We start from the raw sequence: 22,615 nt of genomic DNA, 5'->3' as shown, positions 1-22,615 counted from the left end.
GGAAAAAGTTGAGGAGCAAATGAGGGATCCATGACACCAACAGCTTTGTGATCAACAGTAATCTTTATGTTGCTTTAATCAGAAAGTTCAATTTTCTTAACTCAACAGAGAGCCTGACCATGGAAAGAAGAGGTTAACTTCATGTTATCAAAAATAATTTACAGAGAAGGAGCACAATGAATTGATCAGTTACTATGAATACTCAATCTGGTTTATTCAGGCATCAATGTGGGTATTTTAGCCTGTGTGGACTTGTCATTCAACAGCCAGTGACTCTGCATGAAGGAAAGACTGGTCAAGTCTTTGTGCTTTTACTTCTAGAAGATACAGTCCAACCAGCCAAGTGATTGTGGGCCTGGGCTTCTAGGTCAGAACTAGAGGTTCTCAACTTGGTTGGTAGGAGAACACTCATATATATACATTAAAGTTCCAACATTTGACAAGCTTTCACAATGCATCCTAATGTTGCATTAAAATTTTAACAAGAGTTATGACAATGTGTTATTTCCAAATAAATAAGTAAAAACTATTAAAAAGCATCACACACACCAAAAAACACAATATTCATGGGGATGTAAAGTTCAACATAGGCAATATAGTCAATAATGCTGTGATAACTATGATGGTGCCAGGTGGGTACTGGAAATATTGGGGCAGGGGACACTTTATAAAGTATATGATTGCCTAACCACTATGCTGTATTCCTAAAACCAATACAAAATAATATTAGTAAGTAATATTGTAATTGGGGGGTAGGGGGGAGAAAGCAACTGCTATTCTTACCCCTTTCCTTCCTTTTTCTCAGAACTCTGGCCAAAAATGTGCACTTTTTGGTCAATTGTTTCTTGACCAAGTGCCTTTAGATATAGTACAAGTCAGGACTTCATTCAAATAATAATATAAATGCCAGAAAGGAAAGTGAGCTAACTCTGAAAAGCTTTGTACAGTGCCACTGAGGTCCTCCACAGTTGTTATGAAAAAAAGTAGAATGGTCTTTTCTCTGGTTACCTCTGTGTTATTATCAAGGTGAAAACAAGATGGTTTGGGCTGAGGATCCCAGAGAATAATATCGTAATACCTTATTTTTTCCTCCTTATCTATAGACATCAGCTTAAAAAATTCTCAAAGGGTAGAACAAATAAATCACATTCAGAAAATTAACATTTTTTCATTAGAGAAGCTTATTTAAACTCTCGGAAGTAAATATTCACAGGTTCATTACATTTGGAAATAACACAGATTGCCATTCAAAACAGAAGTAGTTCATTTGGATAATGCATTTAATAGTGGTTTGGCCAAGACTGTGTTAATCTACTTAAAACTCAGTGGGTCAAAAAATAAATTTTAAAAATAAAATCTTTCTGGAGTCTCATCTAAATCCCAATATTAAAAGTGAAAAGAAATTATAGGGAAAAAAATCTTGAAATCTCTTGCTTTCCTTGACTACCATGCATTACTTCTTTAGGTTAAAATTGAATTGGAAAAGGAAAGTCTAATACCAGTGACTACAATTTGCCCCTACTAATAACCCCATTTGGCAATTGACCTTCACCAATGCCTTTCAATTTGGGGGAAAAGTGAAGGAAAATTCCACTATTGGTTGGGGTGCCTTGGGCTTATAACAGTTATGACTTCAACCTCTGGCATTTACTCTAACCTACTATGAAAAAAGCAAACATTTACATTTACATCATAAAGTAAAATTTTAAAAAAACAAACTTCAAATTCAGGAGCCTTTAAAAGGACATGTCTTGAAAGACTTGGAATCTGCATTTGAACTAGCAGCCTCCAATGTCAGTACTCTACAAGATGAAGTTTCCTCCCAAGGGCTTGCCTGGCTGTGTTAAAATCTCAGCCACTCAATAGCTGTGCTATCCTGGCAGATTCCTTAATCTGTTCTTTCATAGGGCTGTTGTAATAATTAAATTTGATAACCTAAATAAAGTATTTAGCATAGTGTAAATAGAGAGTGAGCACTCAATAAATAAAACCTTAATTAACTTACTTAGCTTCTAAGCCCGAAGGTAAAGCAGTAGATAGATTCCACTCAGCCTTTATCACCTTCCTGCTTCCCAGTCCAAATCCTCAATGGTCCTGACCCTCATAAAGCCTGCAAACACACTGTCTCATCATAAAAATCAAGAGGTAGAAAACCTCAAGTTAGAATACAGACCAATACTCTTAAAACATCTGACACCTAGTAGGCATTAAAAAATTCCAACTCATATCTACCTTCTCTACATAACATGACCCAGAATTTTAATTAGAATGCAGGACCAACAAAAATTCTAGTACCATCTAAACAAGTATGTCAACATAAATGTTTACCTATTTTCTCTTAATTTCTCAAACATTCCCAAACTCTATCATGCTATTTTATGAATTTAAATACTCTCCAAAGAACAGAAAAATTAACTGCCTTCCTCTGCATTGGAGATGATTTGTGTGGTTCTGGGTGTTTGTGTACACCCCCAAGTGTTTTGGGGTAGAGAAGAACAGTGAAGACAGAACTTCAAAGGATTTTACTGGCCTTGGGACTCGGGTAAGTGATATTATCCGTCCTCACTGGGTGGCTGAGACCAATTATCTAACATAAAATGCTTTGAAGGTGAAACTTATTAATAATAATTAACATGGGCACTGTCTAACAAATTGGTGTTTGATATAATTAGGCATCATAATTCTATTAATTACTTCCTTAATAAAGAATATCCTAGCACTTCTCCTCTTCACATGCTTTCTGGCCCTTAACAGATGTTTCCTGTAACATCTGGAAACACTACCACATATTTTCAAAAGGAGAAGAATTAATAATTAAATTCCTTTATCAGAAAAACAAAATGAAGATCAAATGTACAATTTTATAAGGGTTTATCTTCATTATTTCCAATGTAGAAAATGATGTAAGGTCAAAGAATTTTTTTTATTTTTAACTTTTGGCAAATAAAACTACTGAAATTCAGAGTAAGCATTTTATCCTAACATAAGAAAAGTCTGATGATTTTTAAATGTTAAACATGCTAAATAATTCACATTTCCAGGAAGAGAATTGCTAACGAAGTCATTATCTTTAGCATCTAAATCTCTAGTTCTAGAAATATTCCAAATGAGAAAAGGTGAGTAAAACCCAGAAGATAAAAGACCTGTAAATTTGTGAAAAATTAACAGACACCTTTCCAGAGGGAAAAAAAGTAAATAGCAAATGCCAAAAAGAAAGAATACAAATATTAATAAATATTAAGCTTGTGGGTGATGGTTTTGTGTGAATAAATCAACTTTGAGAAATATATTTCGACGATCTGAATTTCACAGGAAAGAGGTATGGAGAACCTGAACACATCTCTTTTAATGAGGATGGTTCCGTAGCTACATAGTTAAAGCTACATTTTTCCACAATTCATTTATGGGTACTAGAAACATCTCACATAAGCACTCTTTTACTTAAGCATGAGAAAAACAGATACTAAGGAATGTATGCAACATAGATATGTTTGGATTTATTACTTACTCAAGTCCTATGATTGCATTTCGTAACTCACATTATTTAATGCTTAAAGACTCTGACACAGGAATCCATCTGAATTCGTCCTTCTGTTTTGCCTGGTGATACGCCAGAAAAATAAGTTATAACTATAGATACGTGGATGTTATCATTTTGCTTCTGTTCAAATGCTCTTGTTGTGGCCCCATTCACACGTTGGTGTTTTTTTTAATGATAATGGCAGATCCAGGCTTAGCCAATCTTTCTCACTGAGAGGTCTGCACATACTTACGCAGAGCAGTCAATAAAAGTAAAGCAATGTACACAGGTAAAACTAAGGTAAATTAATGAAAAAAATTCTATATAAACTCACCAGAGTTGATCTGATTGCAGCCAGAAGCATTACCAATGGCCAAGCTTACTTCCCCATGGGCCTAACTTGCCACCTCCGTTAGGATCCTCTTTGTATATCCGTTCCGGACTGGAAATGTAATCTTGATTTGGGCTCCTGTGGGCTCATGGTAGCTTGTTAGCCTGGCACCGGAACCTATTTAAAACCTGACTGTTTTTGTTGAGATTGTGTAGCCCCACATACATCTCCTCTTGGTTTGTTTCCCTGGACCAAGATGAGCATTCCCTATACTGTCAAATTGATCTATATCAGCCCTCTAAAAACCATTAAGTGCTATGCCATAGTTGTGAGAGTTTTTATTATCTAAGCTGCTAACAACATTTAAGTTGTAAATATGAAGTTTACACTGAGGGCAAGTTGATTGAAAATATTTATTTACATATGTGTAGAGTACATATGCAATGCAACTGTGCATTGGAATGCCAGGGCCTACCACAGTGGACACAAATATAAATGTTCCCGCCATGTGGCAAGTAAATCAAAAGGATTGCAATGGATAGTGAAAAGTCACGGTCAGTAATGCTCAGTCCCCGCAAACTTCCTTTAATACTTCTCGAACATATCAGGCATTAATAACTAACCCTTCTTTAATGTGAGAAATGGTGTCTGCTTTCAAAATAATGTCTAACTCCTAATCTGTATTAGAGTTTTTAAATTCTGACTTGAAGAAAAGATTACAAAACCCCAAAAGAGATCTAAATATCTCTCCCAGTGCATAAAATTTTCTTCTTTGTTTCTATGTGCTCTTGTTTTCTTTACCCAAAGGATTGTGGCAAATGAAGTGACTGCAGGTTTGAGTGTATCCCTTAGGATACAGGCTGTTTTTGCAGAGTAAGCAAATGTTAACAAAATAAATCTCACTTTAAAAAATACACAGTTTACATGCTAAAAGTGGCTTCCTTGAGTTACCAATATTACTAATCGCATATTCTAATTTTTTTTAATTCAAATACTTTCACTTAGGACACAATACAATGAGTGGTTTTAAAATATAATTCGAATGTTTCTTTTTAAAAAAAAAAATTTTTAACTTTTTTTTAATTGAAGGTACACATTGAAAAGTTGGTCATTGGAAGAGATTCTTTAAATATTAAAGATTTTTTATAAGAACACTTGCTTATTTAAAAAAAAAGAACACTTGCTGTTGTGGAACTGTAAATCTTGAGTAACTCATGAATATTTTTATACAAAAAGTTGAAAGATGAACTGCCTTATACTTTGAATACTCACCAATTTGTTTACTTTTCTCACAAAATTGAAAATTTCTGTTGAACACTATCACTAAGTAGAGTAAGAAAAAAAATCATATTTACATATATCTTTTTCTCTCTTCCCTCAAAAGACCTTCATTCTTTGCATGTTTACTTGATTAGTAGTTATAAACTCCAGGTTAATTTTCAAGTCTTTTGCTCGCATGCCACTGACTAATGATTATTTAGCCCCTATGCCTTTCCCCACCAACCTCTGACCAAGGAAGTATCCTCTAAAACCTAGACTACTGGAAAGCACATCTTGGTCAATCTCCTATGAAAGAAAGAAAACACTGATAATTTGTCTTAATGTGATTTTCATTTGAGAGGAAGATGATTTTCACCGCCTAACATCATCTTGGTATAAGAAGAAAGCAGCTCTTCATTTTATTATTTATTGGTGAGGAATTGAAGCCCAGGACATACCAAAAATAAAAACAGTATCTTGCCCAAAGTTACACTGCATTTATGGCAAAGCTAGATTCAGAATCCGAGATGGATTGTTTTCCAAAAGATTGATCTTTCTTCTATCCTTTCCCATCAAGCCTGCAAGAGAACTACTCTTGCACATAACAAAGCAGTAAAACACAACATTCACATCATTAAAAATCTTCATATTTTAAAGTTGTCCATGTATGTATATACATTCTAGACAAATGTTCTCATTACCTACATAAAATTTTGGAAAAGAGATAGATAAAATGGCTTAGAAGGTAAAAATTATACAAGATAGTAGAATTCATTAGGAATGACAAATAATTTCACCAGTACCAGCCAATGCACACTTCAAAAACAGTCATTGCTCTAAACACTAATTTAAAAAAACAAAAAGGTTTTCTGAAATAATTTAGTATGGGCCAGATCTCACAGGTGAGCAAAACCTCCTTAAATTTAAGGGAAGCCGTGATTTGCATTCGGGCTCCAGTAATATTAAATTTCAAAAGAGCACTTGAGTTAGTGGTCATAAGTAATATTCCTATTAAAGTGCTGGGTACTCTAGGAGTATTTATGTGTTCTTAGGAGCAATTTAAAACCCAAAATTTTCTAATTCCCTTGCTCCAATCTGCATAATTTTTAAACCTAATACTTGGGACATTTGTACTTCTATATTTAATGTGAGGTGAAACCAGTGTGAATAATAAACATTTTCCATTTTAACAATGAAATATGTCTCTCTATTCAACATCTATGCTTAAACCATGCTAAGTACTACTTATGTCAATGTGGGACACTATCAACTGTGTCATCTGCCTTTCGTGTGCCTATTTGCCTTTTATTATAAGCAACTCTATCTACTAGATCACATTTAGTGCAATACTATCTTCAAACAGACTGATAACACTTGCCGTTGTGATGCACAGCTCACAGTTCCATTTTTGTTTGACTTTCACTATTGTGTTACAACCACCTGTCCAGGGTACAGCATCTGATCTTATATATTATAGAAAAATAATGAAGGTGTGTAAGTTGCTTTGGAAAATGTTTGGATTTTAAATACATATCTATTTACCCCTATTAGTACATTGTTCAGAAATATACTAGTAAAATTTTTATTCTGGATGCACCAAGAGCATCTATACAGTGTAAGAATAAAACATGCAGTCATCTGGTCCCCCCACAGAGAATCTACAGTCTATGCTGGTTGAGGCCACACGGAACATGATTGTATCATCATTGCACATATTCAAGCAAGTGCTCACCCTTCATTCAAATCTGAGTAAGTTCAACGGATAAGAATTGTGGAATCTGGGAGCCTAAAGGACTACTCTATGTACAGTGTTGGCTGGACACATGCATTCCGGCTGGACACAGTGGAGTGCATTTGGCAGCTCATCGCGTCATGCAAACTGGAACAGAGGCGGCTGGGAAAGAGCACAGTGATAGCTGTACCATAAATAAGCAATCGATACAGTTCCCCCCTTTGTGACAACTTTCAGTAGCTCAAAAGCACATGTTTCTTTCCCATACATATGAACAATAATATTACAGGTCAGTTGGGTGAAATGGAGGCAATGCCAGAGCACAGCAAGTATATGCACCACTAACAGCAAGGCATCCGTGGCAGCTTTGCCCTGCCCCGCTGTTTCAGTCATTCTCCCACAGCTTTGTAGCAGCTGTGACTTTGGAAGCACATGGCTAAAGCTAAGCTGACCATTTCTGTACTCAGATTATTTTTACCACTCATCCACCTTCAGAAGCTTAGCCAAGCTTGTCTCACACTTGATTAAATAGAAAAATACCCTGAAATTCAATAAATGTCAGAGGTCAAGAAAAAGGTACCATCCTCACCATGAAAGTAACAAAATCCCAATTTCCAGGCTGATACCTCACACTCATTTTCGTGTGCCTATAGTAGGTAGATATTGTAGCAGATCATGGAGAAATGCTCCCCTGAAAACTTCCAGCATGGGTCATGGAAGTTATGGGCACAAAGGGAAGAAAATGGAACCCATGGCATCTGTTCTGAGTCTCCTGGATGAAAGAGGCACATCTTGTGGGTATGTGAAAAAGTTCTAGTACAAACTCTAAAGTATCAACTGTTTTTATAAATGACTTGGTTTTGCACTTCTCCAGTCTGATTGTGATAACTTGTCTTCATTCTGGTGGTTTTGTTCAGGAATGCTGGGAGATAGTTAGAAAAGCTCATAAAAATGGGTACAATAGATCAAAGTATCTCCCTTGACGTTGCTATCATCTTGTGTATGTTGTTAATCTATGTGTACAGATGTTCTGATAATGTACAAATTCAACTGGTATATATTTTCAACTTGATGCAAACATGAACTGCCCTGCTCCCACTGTTCAATGTCATACATGCACCAATTCAAAAGTATGTCTCTCATCAACTTTACAAAAAACCCTTTAGTCAAAAGAAATAAATTCTTCTGTGTTCTTAGAAATGAACGTGTATTTGATTCCCAGTACATATCATTTAAAGGACTAGCTATAACATAACCCTTTGTGACTTTTTTTTAGTTGATAATAGGCACTTTCTAAGAGGATTTGTAACCCAAAAGACTCTGAAATTCGGTCTCTAGTACCCCCTTTCATAAGTGGATCTGCCTGAGCCCCAGGAGTCTATTGTATCAACTCAGCAGAAGTCCAGCAGTAGAACTGTGTGCAAAAAGCTGTAGAAAATTGTAACCAGAATAAAATTACAGAAAAGCAGTTATCTGAGTTCAGCAACTTAACATCTACTTCTTAGTTGTTTTTTTAAACCACACTTCATGTGTTAATGCTACACACAGTAAGAATCATGTGTGAGTAATTCCGTACCTGTGTTTCATTCTTCCTAAGTTTTAGATATGCTACAAAAGCGTGTCCGTTTACATTCTTTTTTATTTTATATTATTGTAGTTAAAATTTTGATATGATCACTTAAATGTTTTTTGTTTAATTGTTTCTCTGCTAAGAGCCTAACTCCACCCTTGAACAAGTTTTTAGAAACACAAATTTAGAGCATTCATCACCTTTGGAAAATCAGCATCTTTAACATGAATCGTTAAAAGGCCCTTTGTACCCTGTGGTGCAGTATTTCTATAATAATATACACTATTTAATAGCTTAGTATTTATAGGGTTGATAAAATCAGCTTACTAGATGGCAGCTGTTCTCCAAGACGGAGGAGACAGGGATTTCCTTACATAGGAGCTTAATGATTACTATCTAAGTATAATGTTGGAAAAGAAGAGGTATAGTTGAGCAAAAATGCAATTCATGCACAGAACCCATAGCAATAAATTTTCAATACTCCATACTGCTATCTGACTTAGGCAACAAAACAGTTATTTAAATGGAGAAAACACTGCCTGCTGAGGAAAAATAAGCTAACACTAAGTTACATAAAAATAGCCTAAGGAAAGAGATCATAAAATGGTACGAACAGTTTACGAAGTGGAACTCTTCCCTGGCATCAACCTAGAATTTTAACTCAACAGAACAGCAAGGAAATGACAGCGCAGTCTACTCAGCCTGAGATCAAGTTTGTCATGGCAACATTGGCAGGTTAGACCCTGATTCTTCAAATATTACATCGCCTTGGTTAACAAAAATCGTACTTTTTTAAAAATTACAGAATAGAGCTTATAAATAAAAGTAACATGTGCATGCAGTCAACTGCATAATATACAAGCAATATCTATGTTTTAAATAATCATCTTTGGCAGGCCAGAATCCAGCTGGACATGCAATATTTACATATCAAAACCCATATTGTGTTCATCATATTGAAAGCAAGTGAAAATATAGATGTATATATCATATATACACACTTCTGTATATAGATGTATATACTGTTTTTAAGATATTAACAAATATATATGTGCATATATATATTAAAAGTGGATTTCATCTTTGTCAGATTCAGGTGACTCAGGCCTGGAAACACTAAAAATATCCTGACATGGTATTTGGGGAGGTACCTGGAGCTGCGTTTGGGACTTGGGAGAAGAGGTCTGGGGCACGCTTTTTTCTGAGAGTATTTTTAAAATTTCTGCCACCTGCTTCTCCAGGGCAGTCATTCTGCAGCTTAGCAGCTGGATGTCCTCCTTGAGTTCGTGTTTGACCTCCTGCAGCGTGGTCTGTAAGGCCTGCTCGGGGATGGGGTAGAAGGGGTGCTTGGCGTCAGCCTGAACGGGGCTGTGCTCCAGCGGACTTCGCACCTCCCCAGCCTTATCCAAACGAAGGTCACTTTTTGTAATCCCACTGTCACAAGAATCCGTCTTCCTCAGTGGGTTTTTGGTCACACTGTTCTCTGAGTCGCTGCCCTTGGGGTCCTCGGACAGGAGCCCCATGGACTCAGCCTTGGTGACGTTATTCCAGTCTTCCTTTTTCTCCTCATGGGTGCCCACGTTATTCCTGAGCCGCAGCCACCCTCTGCCGTTTCCGTTCTTCATCCTGATGGGGCTGTTGACCTTGAGGCATTTGGGCTCAGCGCCGCCGTTGGGCTTGAGCTCCATGGCGTCGCGGTTGTTCTGCTTGAGGGCCTCGCCGGTCTTCACGAAGGCCAGGGAGGTCTGGATGGGCGTGATCTGGGACACGGTGACCACGCTGGTGCCCGTGATGGGGGCGCCGTTCTGCAAGGGGCGGCCCTGCGCCGGCGGCTGGCTGCGCTCCGCGTCGCCCTGCGCCGACCCCTGGTTGCGCAGCTCCTTCTGCTGCTTGAACTTCTGGAAGAGCTTCCTGACCGGGTGGTCCACGGGGATGCTGAGCGCCACCTCGTCCTTCTGCCGCAGGCGCTCCTCCTCCTCCTTCCGCACGTCGCTGATCTTCCGGAAGATGATCTGCGGTGGGGCGGCGGGAAAACAGCACGGTCAGCGCGGGGGAGCGATGGTCAGCGCGGGGGAGCGCGGGGGAAGCGATGGTCAGCGCGGGGGAGCGCGGGGGAAGCGATGGTCAGCGCGGGGGAGCGCGGGGGAAGCGATGGTCAGCGCGGGGGAGCGCGGGGGAAGCGATGGTCAGCGCGGGGGAGCGCGGGGGAAGCGATGGTCAGCGCGGGGGAGCGATGGTCAGCGCGGGGGAGCGCGGGGGAAGCGATGGTCAGCGCGGGGAAGCGATGGTCAGCGCGGGGGAGCGCGGGGGAAGCGATGGTCAGCGCGGGGGAGCGCGGGGGAAGCGATGGTCAGCGCGGGGGAGCGATGGTCAGCGCGGGGAAGCGATGGTCAGCGCGGGGGAGCGCGGGGGAAGCGATGGTCAGCGCGGGGGAGCGCGGGGGAAGCGATGGTCAGCGCGGGGAAGCGATGGTCAGCGCGGGGAAGCGATGGTCAGCGCGGGGGAGCGCGGGGGAAGCGATGGTCAGCGCGGGGGAGCGCGGGGGAAGCGATGGTCAGCGCGGGGGAGCGATGGTCAGCGCGGGGGAGCGCGGGGGAAGCGATGGTCAGCGCGGGGGGAGCGATGGTCAGCGCGGGGGAGCGCGGGGGAAGCGATGGTCAGCGCGGGGGAGCGCGGGGGAAGCGACGGTCAGCGCGGGGGAAGCGACGGTCAGCGCGGGGGGAGCGATGGTCAGCGCGGGGAAGCGATGGTCAGCGCGGGGGAGCGCGGGGGAAGCGATGGTCAGCGCGGGGGAGCGCGGGGGAAGCGATGGTCAGCGCGGGGGAGCGATGGTCAGCGCGGGGGAGCGCGGGGGAGCGATGGTCAGCGCGGGGGAGCGCGGGGGAAGCGACGGTCAGCGCGGGGGAAGCACAGGGGAAGCGATGGTCAGCGCGGGGGAGCGCGGGGGAAGCGATGGTCAGCGCGGGGGAGCGCGGGGGAAGCGATGGTCAGCGCGGGGGAGCGATGGTCAGCGCGGGGGAGCGCGGGGGAAGCGATGGTCAGCGCGGGGGAGCGATGGTCAGCGCGGGGGAGCGCGGGGGAGCGATGGTCAGCGCGGGGGAGCGCGGGGGAAGCGACGGTCAGCGCGGGGGAAGCACAGGGGAAGCGATGGTCAGCGCGGGGGAGCGCGGGGGAAGCGATGGTCAGCGCGGGGGAGCGCGGGGGAAGCGACGGTCAGCGCGGGGGGAGCGATGGTCAGCGCGGGGGAAACACAGGGGAAGCGATGGTCAGCGCGGGGAAGCGATGGTCTATCTATCATCTATCATCTATCAATCTATCTGTCTATCTCTATCATCTATCATCTATCTATCTATCTATCATCTATCTATCTATCTATCTATCTATCTATCTATCTATCTATCTATCATCTATCTATCTATCTATCTATCTATCTATCTATATCTATCTATCATCATCTAATATATATACTTATTTGACTCAAAACCATTTTAATACCATCCTTGGTCTAAGGTCAAACAGTAAGATTTCCAGGGTATAAAAGTATTGAAAAGTTAGTTTACCAACAAAGCACCTGGGTTGGGTATGAGGAAGAATTAAATTTATTCATATGGCTCCAGAGGGCAGAAGTGGGATCTATAAGTAAAAGTTTCTGGAAGGTAAATACCACCTCTGTATATACACTTTAATTTCAAGCTGCCATCTATTAACTGAATAATTTGAAAACTCATGAACCTCACACCACTAAAATTATTCCAACAGAAGTAAGGACGTTGTCCATGTAAGACTTTCACTGAGTGGGGGTTTAGCCTCTACAAATTCTAATATTCTTTAAATGTTAAACATAAAATTAAATATATAGTCCACTCATCTACTGATGGGCACTGGTGGATGGGATCAAGGAAGGGAGAGAGGGACATCTGTAATACTTTCAACAATAAAGATAAATTTAAAATAAATTAATTAATTAAATAGATAAAAGGTACCAAAACAAAGTTTGCAAACAATTCTATCTACCCTTGTAACTTCATTTCCGTATCCAGAATCTTGTAAAAAAAACTTAAATACATAGTGCATGCGATGCTAGATGAGTATACACAAATAAATAAGCACACTTTTATGAAAAATGTGCTTTGAAAATATTAGAAACATAATTCCATCGAGAGACATAAAAAATGTTAACTATATAAGAAATTACCACTTATGTTATCAGAGTTAGAAGTGAATTTAATAGTGTAAGATTTTTGCTCAGAGTCCTTCTGAAGAACAGAATAGCTGCAGGTGAAGGCTGGAAGGAAAATTCAAAAGGGAGTGAGGTGAAGTGCTCTCAGAGTCAGATAATTTTATGACAATGGAAAAATTACTTACCTCCATCACCCTCTCTAATTGAGTTGATGGTTAGATTAGAAATATAAGAGAAGTACAGAGCCCCTGGCATGTAATACACTCAGAATATGCTGGTTCTTGCCTCTGAACTCTCATAACACACTTTGTGTTTGAAACCATTTTCATCACCTCTTGGAGATTCAGCAGCTCCCAGGAGTAACACACCATCATTGATTTACACCAGAAACCAGGACTAATGATGGTCACTGTTAACAGAAAAGCCAGGGAGACAGCAATTCTCTAAGAGCACATTTTAGTGCGATTGATGCACTAAAAGGAGCTTATCGTGTGGTAATAATTTGAAATTTAAAATAAATGTTTTCTAAATTCAATAACTGTCGGTAAAGACCAGCATATTTCTCCTATTCTAGAGGCACAGGATATTGGATCTTTTGAAAAGATGTAATACTAATCTCCAAGTCTGACATCTAAGCTCCAACCGTTTAATTAGAAATCTTTCAAAGGTTGACATATTTCTTATACTTCCTAAATAAACAGGGTTTATTCTAAGACTTCAAGATATTGACACTCTTTGGGACCAGAAAGATCCACACATGGAAACAGATACTTTCTTCCTGTTTCATCCCGTCACTGAATGGCACTCACTTTGGGTCTGTGAACTGACATGAGGGAACTAATGCAAATAATTGGGTAATCCTCTTTCATACTCAATTCTTACCTTTTTGTTTGCTTTTTAAAGGTTGTTACTTAGCCTTTGATAGACATAGCCTTGGTATATGTGGCGACAAGTGTCTACAACAGTGTCTGTTACATTGAAAGGCCTCAATAAATAAATGTTACTTATAAAATCAATAACTTTTACATACATTCAGCAAATGTATGTTTGTGATAGGTCTATGAATCAAAAATATTACAAACATGAAGATTGTTTTCTACTTTTATTATTTTGCATCCTCTAAACAATGAATCAATGCTATATGTATTATTATAATTGATCATTCATGTCTACTCCTATTTCCTCATTTGGAAGGAAACACACTTTTCCCACAGCCAGGCACAAGTAGCTAATGAATGCTTGCTAAGTAGAATCAGGTTCAGATCTTCAACCCACAAATCCATCTTGAAAGAACCTGAGTCAGAACACTTCCATTGTAAGGATGTAATTTTGAGAACATAATTATTTTGGTCATTGCAGCGATTGTTTCCACATGTTTCCATCTTGGAATCACTGCAATAAAAATACCAGGATTAGGGGAATTGTACTAAGTATTTTCCATGTATGATTTGCTCATTTAATTTGCACACTAATCCATTTTCTAGATGAAAATTTGAGGCTTAAAGAGATTTTGAAAACTTTCCCCCAGCCCTGGCCGGTGTGGCTCAGTTGGTTGGGAGTCATCCCCTGCATGGAAAGGTTGCCGGTTTGAGGTTCAATTCCTGACCAGGGCACATGCCCGGGTTGCAGGCTCCTGCAGGAGGCAGCTAATAGATGTTGCACTTTCACATTGATGTTTCTCTCTCTCTCTCCCTCTCCTTTCCTCTCTCTCTAAAAATCAATACAAATATCAAAACAAAACAAAACACCTTCCCCCAGTCTATACAGCCAGTGAGCAACAAAGCAGGGTTTCCAGCCTGGGTCTACTGGACTCAAAGACTAATTCCTGATCTAAATTTAAGAGAGGTACAAAGTATCTAAAGGATCCAAGGCTTGGGAGAAGGACATGAAATGACAGAGGAGGTTGAATCCCTTGGATCATGGAATAAGCCAAAGTCCTGACTCTAGGCTGGAAGTTTAACACACAGAAAGAGATGTATACATATGAATCTGTAATGGGCCTCTTTGGTATTAAGTAAAGAACAACATTATTTAACATTCGGCAAACGTGATCCATTTTACAACCCACTTTAGCATACGTTACCTCATTTTCTTCCCTTAACTCTAAGTCAGGCAGGGCCATTATGATAATCCCTGTCTGACAGATGAGGGTCAGAGAAGTCATGAGACTTGGCTAAGCTCACTTAGCCAGTTAATGGCCACTCTGGGACTGAAATCCATTTCCTAATGCCCATTCCAATGTCCCTTCCACCATTCCATGCCAGCATTCCTAATGCTATGTGTAATTTTGTTTTGTAGTTTACAATGCACTTTCAACCATATTACCTACTAGATCTCATCTGATACTATTCCGTGGTCCCCAGGAGCACAGCTAATCTTTGATTCTAGCTTGTGCCTTGTGAGGTAATTGCTGTGCCTCAGGGGAAACAATTACTCAGGTAGGGCAGTTATAATACTTTGAAGAATTATTTTTTCATGATGAAAGCAATTTCTGCAGCTTTTGTTTGCAAAACCAACTCTAGCATATTTATTTAAAGATGTGTTAATTTTTGCATTTGATTTCTAAAAAATAATGCAGCTTTCACTCAAGATCACATACAAATTCTTCACTGCTGGGAAATACAGTTTTCTCTATTGGAGTATTACATTTTAGACAGATTCAGAAATGTATATCTAGTCTACATAATAGATCACTCTTTCAATCTTTTACCATTGGAATCAAATTTATATAAAGTGGAATAATTCTTGGGTATTTCTTCATTTTGTAGAATTTACAAACAGTGAAAGTGACTAGGCACTTGGATGTACAGCCAGTCATTCACAGCTGCACCTAGAACTTACTTTTCCTGGTTTCTAAACCCACTCTCCATTTCCATCATGGCATCTCTCTTAATTCTGGATTAAAATTGAGCAGTGACTTTTTTTTGTAAAGTCTTGGAGAGTCAGGAGGTAAGGGTCTGAATACTATCTCTGACACTGCCTACCTGTATAAACTTGGTAAAGACACATAGCCCTTCTACACATCAGGTGTGTTTAAAGATTAATTGAAGGTAAACAATTCTCTGTTCTATCAGGATGCTATAGTTAGTCCATGTAAAATATATATCAACAGCTACATCCAATGAGTGGCATAAGTACAGCACATTCACCCTGGGGCAGAAATCTCTCCTCTTTCATTCACCACTTGGATTTTTGAACTTTCCACAGAAGCAAAATTAGACATACAAGTGACTTGCCCTGTCTGCTTGGACCATCTCTACTCTATTCCAACTGAAGAATTTGTTCAATACATTCAGGTAATACAAAGGAGACAGTCAGTCCTTGCCTTTCAAAGATTAGAAAGTAGTGCACCATATACACTATTTTATGCTTAATAAAAGGCTATAGAAACAGAACTAGTGATTAGTCCCACTTCCAACTTGAAAACTTCTTTTGCAGGAGTCTTGATGTTTAGAGGATCTAGCAGAAAGAGCAATGAGGAGTCATTTGGAGATTGGAGTTCCAGTCATAGCCAGGGCTCTAATCAGCTATGTTACCTTGTGTGCAAGTCCCATAATCTTTTTGGGCTTTAATTATTTTATTTAAATAGTGATGATGGTGTTGGACTTAGTTTTTTTCCCCCAGCATTAACATCCTTTAAATATATGACCTAAGAGATCAGTACCTGATGCCAAAACAAACAAACAAAACTTCGAAATAAGACGATCTACTCCATGCCCTTTAACTCATTCCTAACATAACTTCTTGCCAGATGATAACACACTTGCCTCGTTTTATAGGTGTCAAAAATTCTGTGCATCAAACCCTACTGAGGCTTCTATGACCCTAAAAACAATTATAGATCCAGGATACACCTTTTATTTGTGTTTTGGTTCTGCTTCTGGAGGCAACTGCTCACATGCTGTGCTGAGAGATAATGAAAATTTGCTGCTAATTACCAAGGTTTCTGCTTCTAAACATTGCTGGCTGGTAACTGAACTGTAGGGTCTAGAGTTGCAGAGCAGCTAGTAACTCTGTCCCCACCGTGCTGAACTGCAATTATTTATTCTAGTCCAAGTAGAGTATAAGAAGCTATGTGGCTGTTTCTTTAGTGTAGCAATTGCCCAGAGCTGGAACCTACTATTTAAAAAAAACGTAGAGCTGTTTAAATAACTGAGATAGGCCAGTGCACTTGCCCATGAACATGCATGAGCATATATACACAGCAAAGCCAGCAGAGGCCTCGGAAGTGAAGTCTCAGCTGTCAGCACTAGAAAGTCTGATTAAAGAGAGCTCAGCTCTGCATATTACTGGAGCACAAATTGTGAAAAATTATATGTGACTATTTCACTTGAAGCTTCCTATATAAATATATTCATATAATGGGCACCAAATCTAATTAATTAAAACATATGTATCTGTGATTTATTCAACTTGGAAGTATCTTTATATAGTCAATATAGAACTCCCATGGTCATAATCTATTCATTATTAACTTGTTGTGTTAGCCTTGGGTGGGAGAGCCTCATATTCCATATATTACTGTGACTGGAGGCACTGTCTCCTACTAACACAAATAATGTAATGTAGGGAACTTCAGAAGAGTCTTTGCCCTGCTTCTTAGAAATCACAGATTACATTAGCCCACTTGACACTTCAGAGAGTTCTGACTCTGAGGGAAAGATAATCTTTGAGGAGAGAACTGATTATTTTTATTTGAGGATCACAGGGTATAAAAGGGGAAAATATGAGGGGTCATAGTTGATTGAGGACATAAGAATAGGAGAGGGGATATGAGAGTTCATATTTAGAAGGTCAGCTGAGCTCCAGGCACATACTATGCAAAGAGAACACAAAAATAAATGACTTCAATAAATGCAGGAATATACTGTTTATGGTTTGGAAGACTGACTAATGTTAACATGGAAAAAACAATTTCTTAATTTATTTGTTTATTATAATCCCAATCTAAATACTACCAGAATCTTTTGAAGGAAATTAACAGACTAATTCTACAATTTATCTGGAAATGCAAAATAAGCACAACAGCTAACGCAATACTAATTAAAAGCAAAACACTGAAAGACTTATACTGCCCGTATTTTATTCTTTAAAATAATAGTAATTAAGATAGTGTGGTATTAGCAAATGCCTTAATCCATTCAGGCTGCTATAACTGAACATCATAAGCCCGGTGGCTCATAAACAACAGAAATTTATTTCTCAAAGTTGTGGAAGCTGGAAAGTCCAAGGTTAAGGCACTGGCAAGATTTGGAGTTCTGGTTCATATACCTTGACCTCTATGTCACACTATACACAAAAATCAACTCTAAATAGATTGAAGACCCAAATATGGAAGGTAAAAACCATAAACCTATTCAAAGGAGGTATAGGAGAAAAATCTTCAATACTCTGGGACAAGAAAAGAGTTCCTAAACAGCAAACAGAAAGTGGTAACCATACATGGGGGAGAGTCAGTCAAACTACACTACAATGAAGACTCCCTGTTCTTTAAGAAATACCATGAAGAGAATCAAAAGACAAGTCACAGTGAAAGCAAATAAACGCAACATAAATACCCAATAGAGGACTCATATCCAGAATATATAGAGGATTGTTACAAATCCTTGAGGACAAAGACACACAAGTCCAATAGAAAGATGAGCATTTTACCCTCCAAGTTATATGTGGCCATTACATATATGGAATGTTTATCTTAAGTAGCCATCAAGGGAGTACAGTTTAAAACCACAACATATTACACTTACACACTCACTAGAAGAGCTGAAATGGAAAAGAAAACAAGTGCTAATGAGAATGCAGAAAGCCTGAATTTTCATAAGGTGCTGGTCAGTATACGAATTCATACAACCATTTGGAAAACTGTTTGCTGAGTCCCTACTAATAAGATGAACAAGACTCAGGGTTTTTCACTCCTAGGCATATACCCTTTCCAAAAAAAACTGTACATATTTAAATAAAAGAAGTCGACAGGGATGTTGTAGTAACACTGTTCATAACAGCCTCAAATGGAAACCCAAAGGTCCCTCAGGAGTGGAATGGATGTGTTGATGTATATTTACTCAGTGGAAAACGCTCCAATGAGTATTAATGAACTACAACTACGGCAACATGAATGATCCCTACAAAATAATATTAAATGAAAGAAGCCAGATACAAATGAGTACATAATGTATAATTCTACTAATTTAACTTCAAAAATCCCCAAACAGAGGCAAAACTAATCTAAAGTGTTAAAAGTCAGAATAGTAGCTAAATCTTGGGGATTGGTGGGAATGGGCTTCTGACATGTTTCCCATACTGTTCTCAAGCCAGGTGCTCCCTACATGGAAGCACTGTTTGTAAAAACCCATTAAGTAGTACACTATGGCTTATATACTTTTCTATGTATGAGCTGTATTTCAATTAAATTTTACTTAATAGATAAGAACTTGTCCCATCCTCAAGGATGTAGCAGGAGTACACCCTTTCATTAGTATGTTACATTAGTTTCATTAGTATGTATTAGTATAATACAGTGTATTATAATTAATCCAAGATTTATAGGAGCCCCTCCCTATTATGTACAGAATAGGCTTGTAGATACTGAGAATATAATGATGACTAATACAGGCTTGCTGCTTATTGTCTGGTCAAGAATTAAGGTAAGTCAACAGGTAATTTTCAACACAATATGTAAATTCAGAGCTAGAGGAATGCACGTGATACTAAACAGACTACAGCCTCTTTAGTTGATCTTCACTTAATCAACATGACTAGCTTGACTGTCGCCTTCCGTTCTTTTTATAAGACACACTGACTGATGCCCACAGCACATCAGAAACTCTAGACTGGTCAACCTGTGAACCTCTACTTCCATCAGTTGAATTGCATGCTTATTAATAGTTAGTTGTATGTATGTTTATCAGTAGACTCTCTTGCTGTACTTAAAGAAACCAAAACTAGAAATTTCAGAGGCTATATTATGGTATGTTTTATATAAAAAAGATTATTAATGCCTCAAAACATTAGTAATTGAATGTACTTTTTAAAAAATATATTTTTATTGATTTCAGGGAGAGGAAGGGAGAGGGAGAGAGAGAGATAGGAACATCAATGATGAGAGAGAGTCATTGATCGATCAATCGGCTGCCTCCTGCATACCCCCTACTGGGGATCAAGCCTGAAACCTCGGTGTGTGCCCTGACGGGGAATCAAACTGTGATCTCCTGGTTCATGGTTCTACTCTCAACCACTGAACCACACCAGCCAGGCTGAATGTACACTTTTAAGTTTCTAAGTTAAAATAAAACATCTAGCCAACATTTTTTATTAGACTACTAATTATTAAGCTACATGAAATGCTTTGATAAGAGTATAAGTTTTGACGCCATAGTGGTTTGGTTCAAATTGTGGTCCATATATTCATTAGCTATGTAATTCTGGGTGAGTTATTTAAACTTTTTGTGCCTCATTTTCTTCAGTTGTAAATAAAGATAGTAATGGTACTTTCCTTATATAGATGTTGTTAGTGATAAGTACATTGCTGTATCTAAAGAACTTAGCTGAGTGCTGGCACATCATTTGCATTCTCTTGATTGGCATTAGTTAGCAATATTTCTGGTTCCTATCACATCAGATAAGTGAGGCTGTAGTACTAGAGTTATAGGAAAATGGAATAGGTCTTGGGGTAAGGAGTGACTAATGATAGTCAATTATTTTGAAGACAATAACTTTGCCTGGTAGAGGTCCAGGGAAAGCTTACAAACCCTTGAACAGCATATTGAATCATAAGTAGGAATTCATCAAAGGCATAAGGGCTGTAATGAACTATGAGCAAAGACACAGCTGGTAGAAAGGTATAGAAACTAAGAGCATGATGCATCTAAAGAACCTCGAGTTGTTCCAAATTCTTGAAATCAAAGGTCTCTGGTACTAGGAGATGGAAGATTAATCTAAAAAGGTAATTTTTAATATACTTTTAAAAACATCCATTCCTCCTCAAAAGACTGAGTTCCATGAGAGTTCCATTTCTTCTTTTTCTCCAGATTACATAGCCTCCATACTCTCCTGGTCTCTTCCTAGTCACTGGTCAATGACCAGCTTTAATCACCTTTTCTGTCCCCTCTTCCTCTTCCCAATTTCTAAATGTCTGAGACTCCATCATTTTAAGTAGCAGGTATATCCCAAAGAATGACAAAAATTTTGATGCAGTCATAGTCTGTTCCCTAAAATACAGACTCATATATCCATACAAGGTATCATCTAAACTGAACACATTTTAGAGGTGTTATTAATAATGATTCCAAGACAATTATCCTGGGCAAAGTGGAACATATGGACACCACATATATCCAACTACTCACTCAACATCCCCACTTACATAGCCAATAGGCATCTCAACCTTAATGTGTCTCAAAACAAACTCTTGACTTTCAGACCTGAAGAAGAGGATTGCACGTGGCCTGGAGATCCCAAACTTTGAGCTGGAAACAGTGCCTAGATGAGACTTGCTATTGTCTACTCCAGGTTCTAGGTGTGGGGAAAAGGGTAAGACACATAGTCAATCTCTATGGCAAATTACTAATTTATCACCAAACTGTTTCTTCTCCTTACCTTGCATGAGGTTAGATGACATTTCCGTGGCCTCCTTTAGAGGTAGGAGTTGTCATGACTGAGCTGTAGCTACGGAAATGTGAGCAGAAATTATGTGCATTATGTCCAGGTCTACCCTAGTACAATTTCCCTGCAGCATCCACTCTTTTGTTGTCAGCAAGAAAGGAAGGACCAGTGCATTTAGGCAATGATGCCTTAAAAAAATGGAAGGATCCTGGGTATCTGAATCACTCAACGGAAGAATTCCCAGCAAACAGTTGCTTTGGATTGATATATAAATGAGAATTAAAACCTTACTATGTTAAGATACTAAAATTTGGGGGTTACTGATTTTAGTAGCTGGCAGGTCCTTTACAAAGAAACTGAAGGACCCTTGGGCTGTTTCCAGATCTTGGCTACTGTAAATAACGCTGCTATGAACACAGGGGTGCACATATTCTTTCTGATTGGTGTTCCAGGATTCTTAGGATATAGTCCCAGAAGTGGGATCACAGGGTCAAAAGGCAGCTCCACTTTTAATTTTTTGAGGAACCTCCATACTGTTTTCCACAGCGGCTGCACCAGTCTGCATTCCCACCAGTAGTGTACTAGGGTTCCCCTTTCTCCACACCCTCGCCAGCACTTGTTATTCATTGATTTATTGATAGCCATTCCAGAAGGTGTGAGGTGACACCTCACTGTAGTTTTTATTTGCATCTCTCTGATAATTAAGGACCTTGAGCATTTTTCATGTATCTATTGCCCATCTGTATGTCCTTTTTGGAAAAGTGTCTATTCACGTCCTTTGCCCAGTTTTTAATTGGATTGTTTGTCTTCCTGGTGTTGAGCTGTATAAGTTCTTTATGTATTTTGGAAATTAAACTGAAAGACTTTCTGTGAATTTCCAGTTTGATTTACACTTAGTGTCATATAAATATTATTTTATTGAATTGAAACCAAAGAGTAAATTAAAATAATCTACACTGTATGCAAATGAGGTCTTTATTTTTTTCTTTCCAGACTTTGCAATAGTATATTGTTTTTCTAGTCATTTACTTTTATAGTTTGAAATGAAAATATAATTTTGGACTTAATGGATTGTATGCAAGAAGAGACGTTTGGATAAAGTATTATCTCCTGATCCTTATTTTACTAAAGTCAAAATAACGTAGCTGCTAAAGTATAGTTATTCAATTTCAAGCATTGCCTGAGAAGCAGTGATTCCTGTAGATAAGATTAGCTTATCTCCTTTGATAGTTATGGGAGAAATGGTTGCAAGAGAGCAAAATCAATAACTTTACAGCAGTAATGTCCACCATGGATCAAGTAGCACAATCAATACCATAGTAACCAAATTACATGACTCACATCCCTTCTCTTTTCCTTTTATTACTCTTCACTATATGGAAAGAAACCTCTCCAAATTGTTGTATCTTGTTCAATATTGA

The 22,615-nt window shown here is 39.0% G+C and overlaps 1 protein-coding gene across 1 annotated transcript in view; it reads right to left on the bottom strand.

Annotated features, from left to right (window-relative positions):
• Window positions 1–9,477: 9,477 nt before the first annotated feature.
• The window catches only part of KCNH5 (potassium voltage-gated channel subfamily H member 5), a 216,557-nt gene continuing 203,419 nt past the window's right edge, over window positions 9,478–22,615 (bottom strand). The window contains exon 11 of the mRNA XM_087814110.1: window positions 9,478–10,425. Within this exon, the coding sequence (XP_087670236.1) occupies window positions 9,478–10,425 (948 nt within the window). The remainder of the gene's footprint in view (window positions 10,426–22,615) is intronic.

Source organism: Miniopterus natalensis, chromosome 1, assembly GCF_054644295.1.
Source record: "Miniopterus natalensis isolate mMinNat1 chromosome 1, mMinNat1.hap1, whole genome shotgun sequence".
Taxonomy (NCBI): domain Eukaryota; kingdom Metazoa; phylum Chordata; class Mammalia; order Chiroptera; family Miniopteridae; genus Miniopterus; species Miniopterus natalensis.
The sequence above is the reverse complement of the archived record's forward strand: the minus strand, read 5'-3'. Positions and strand labels throughout refer to the sequence as shown.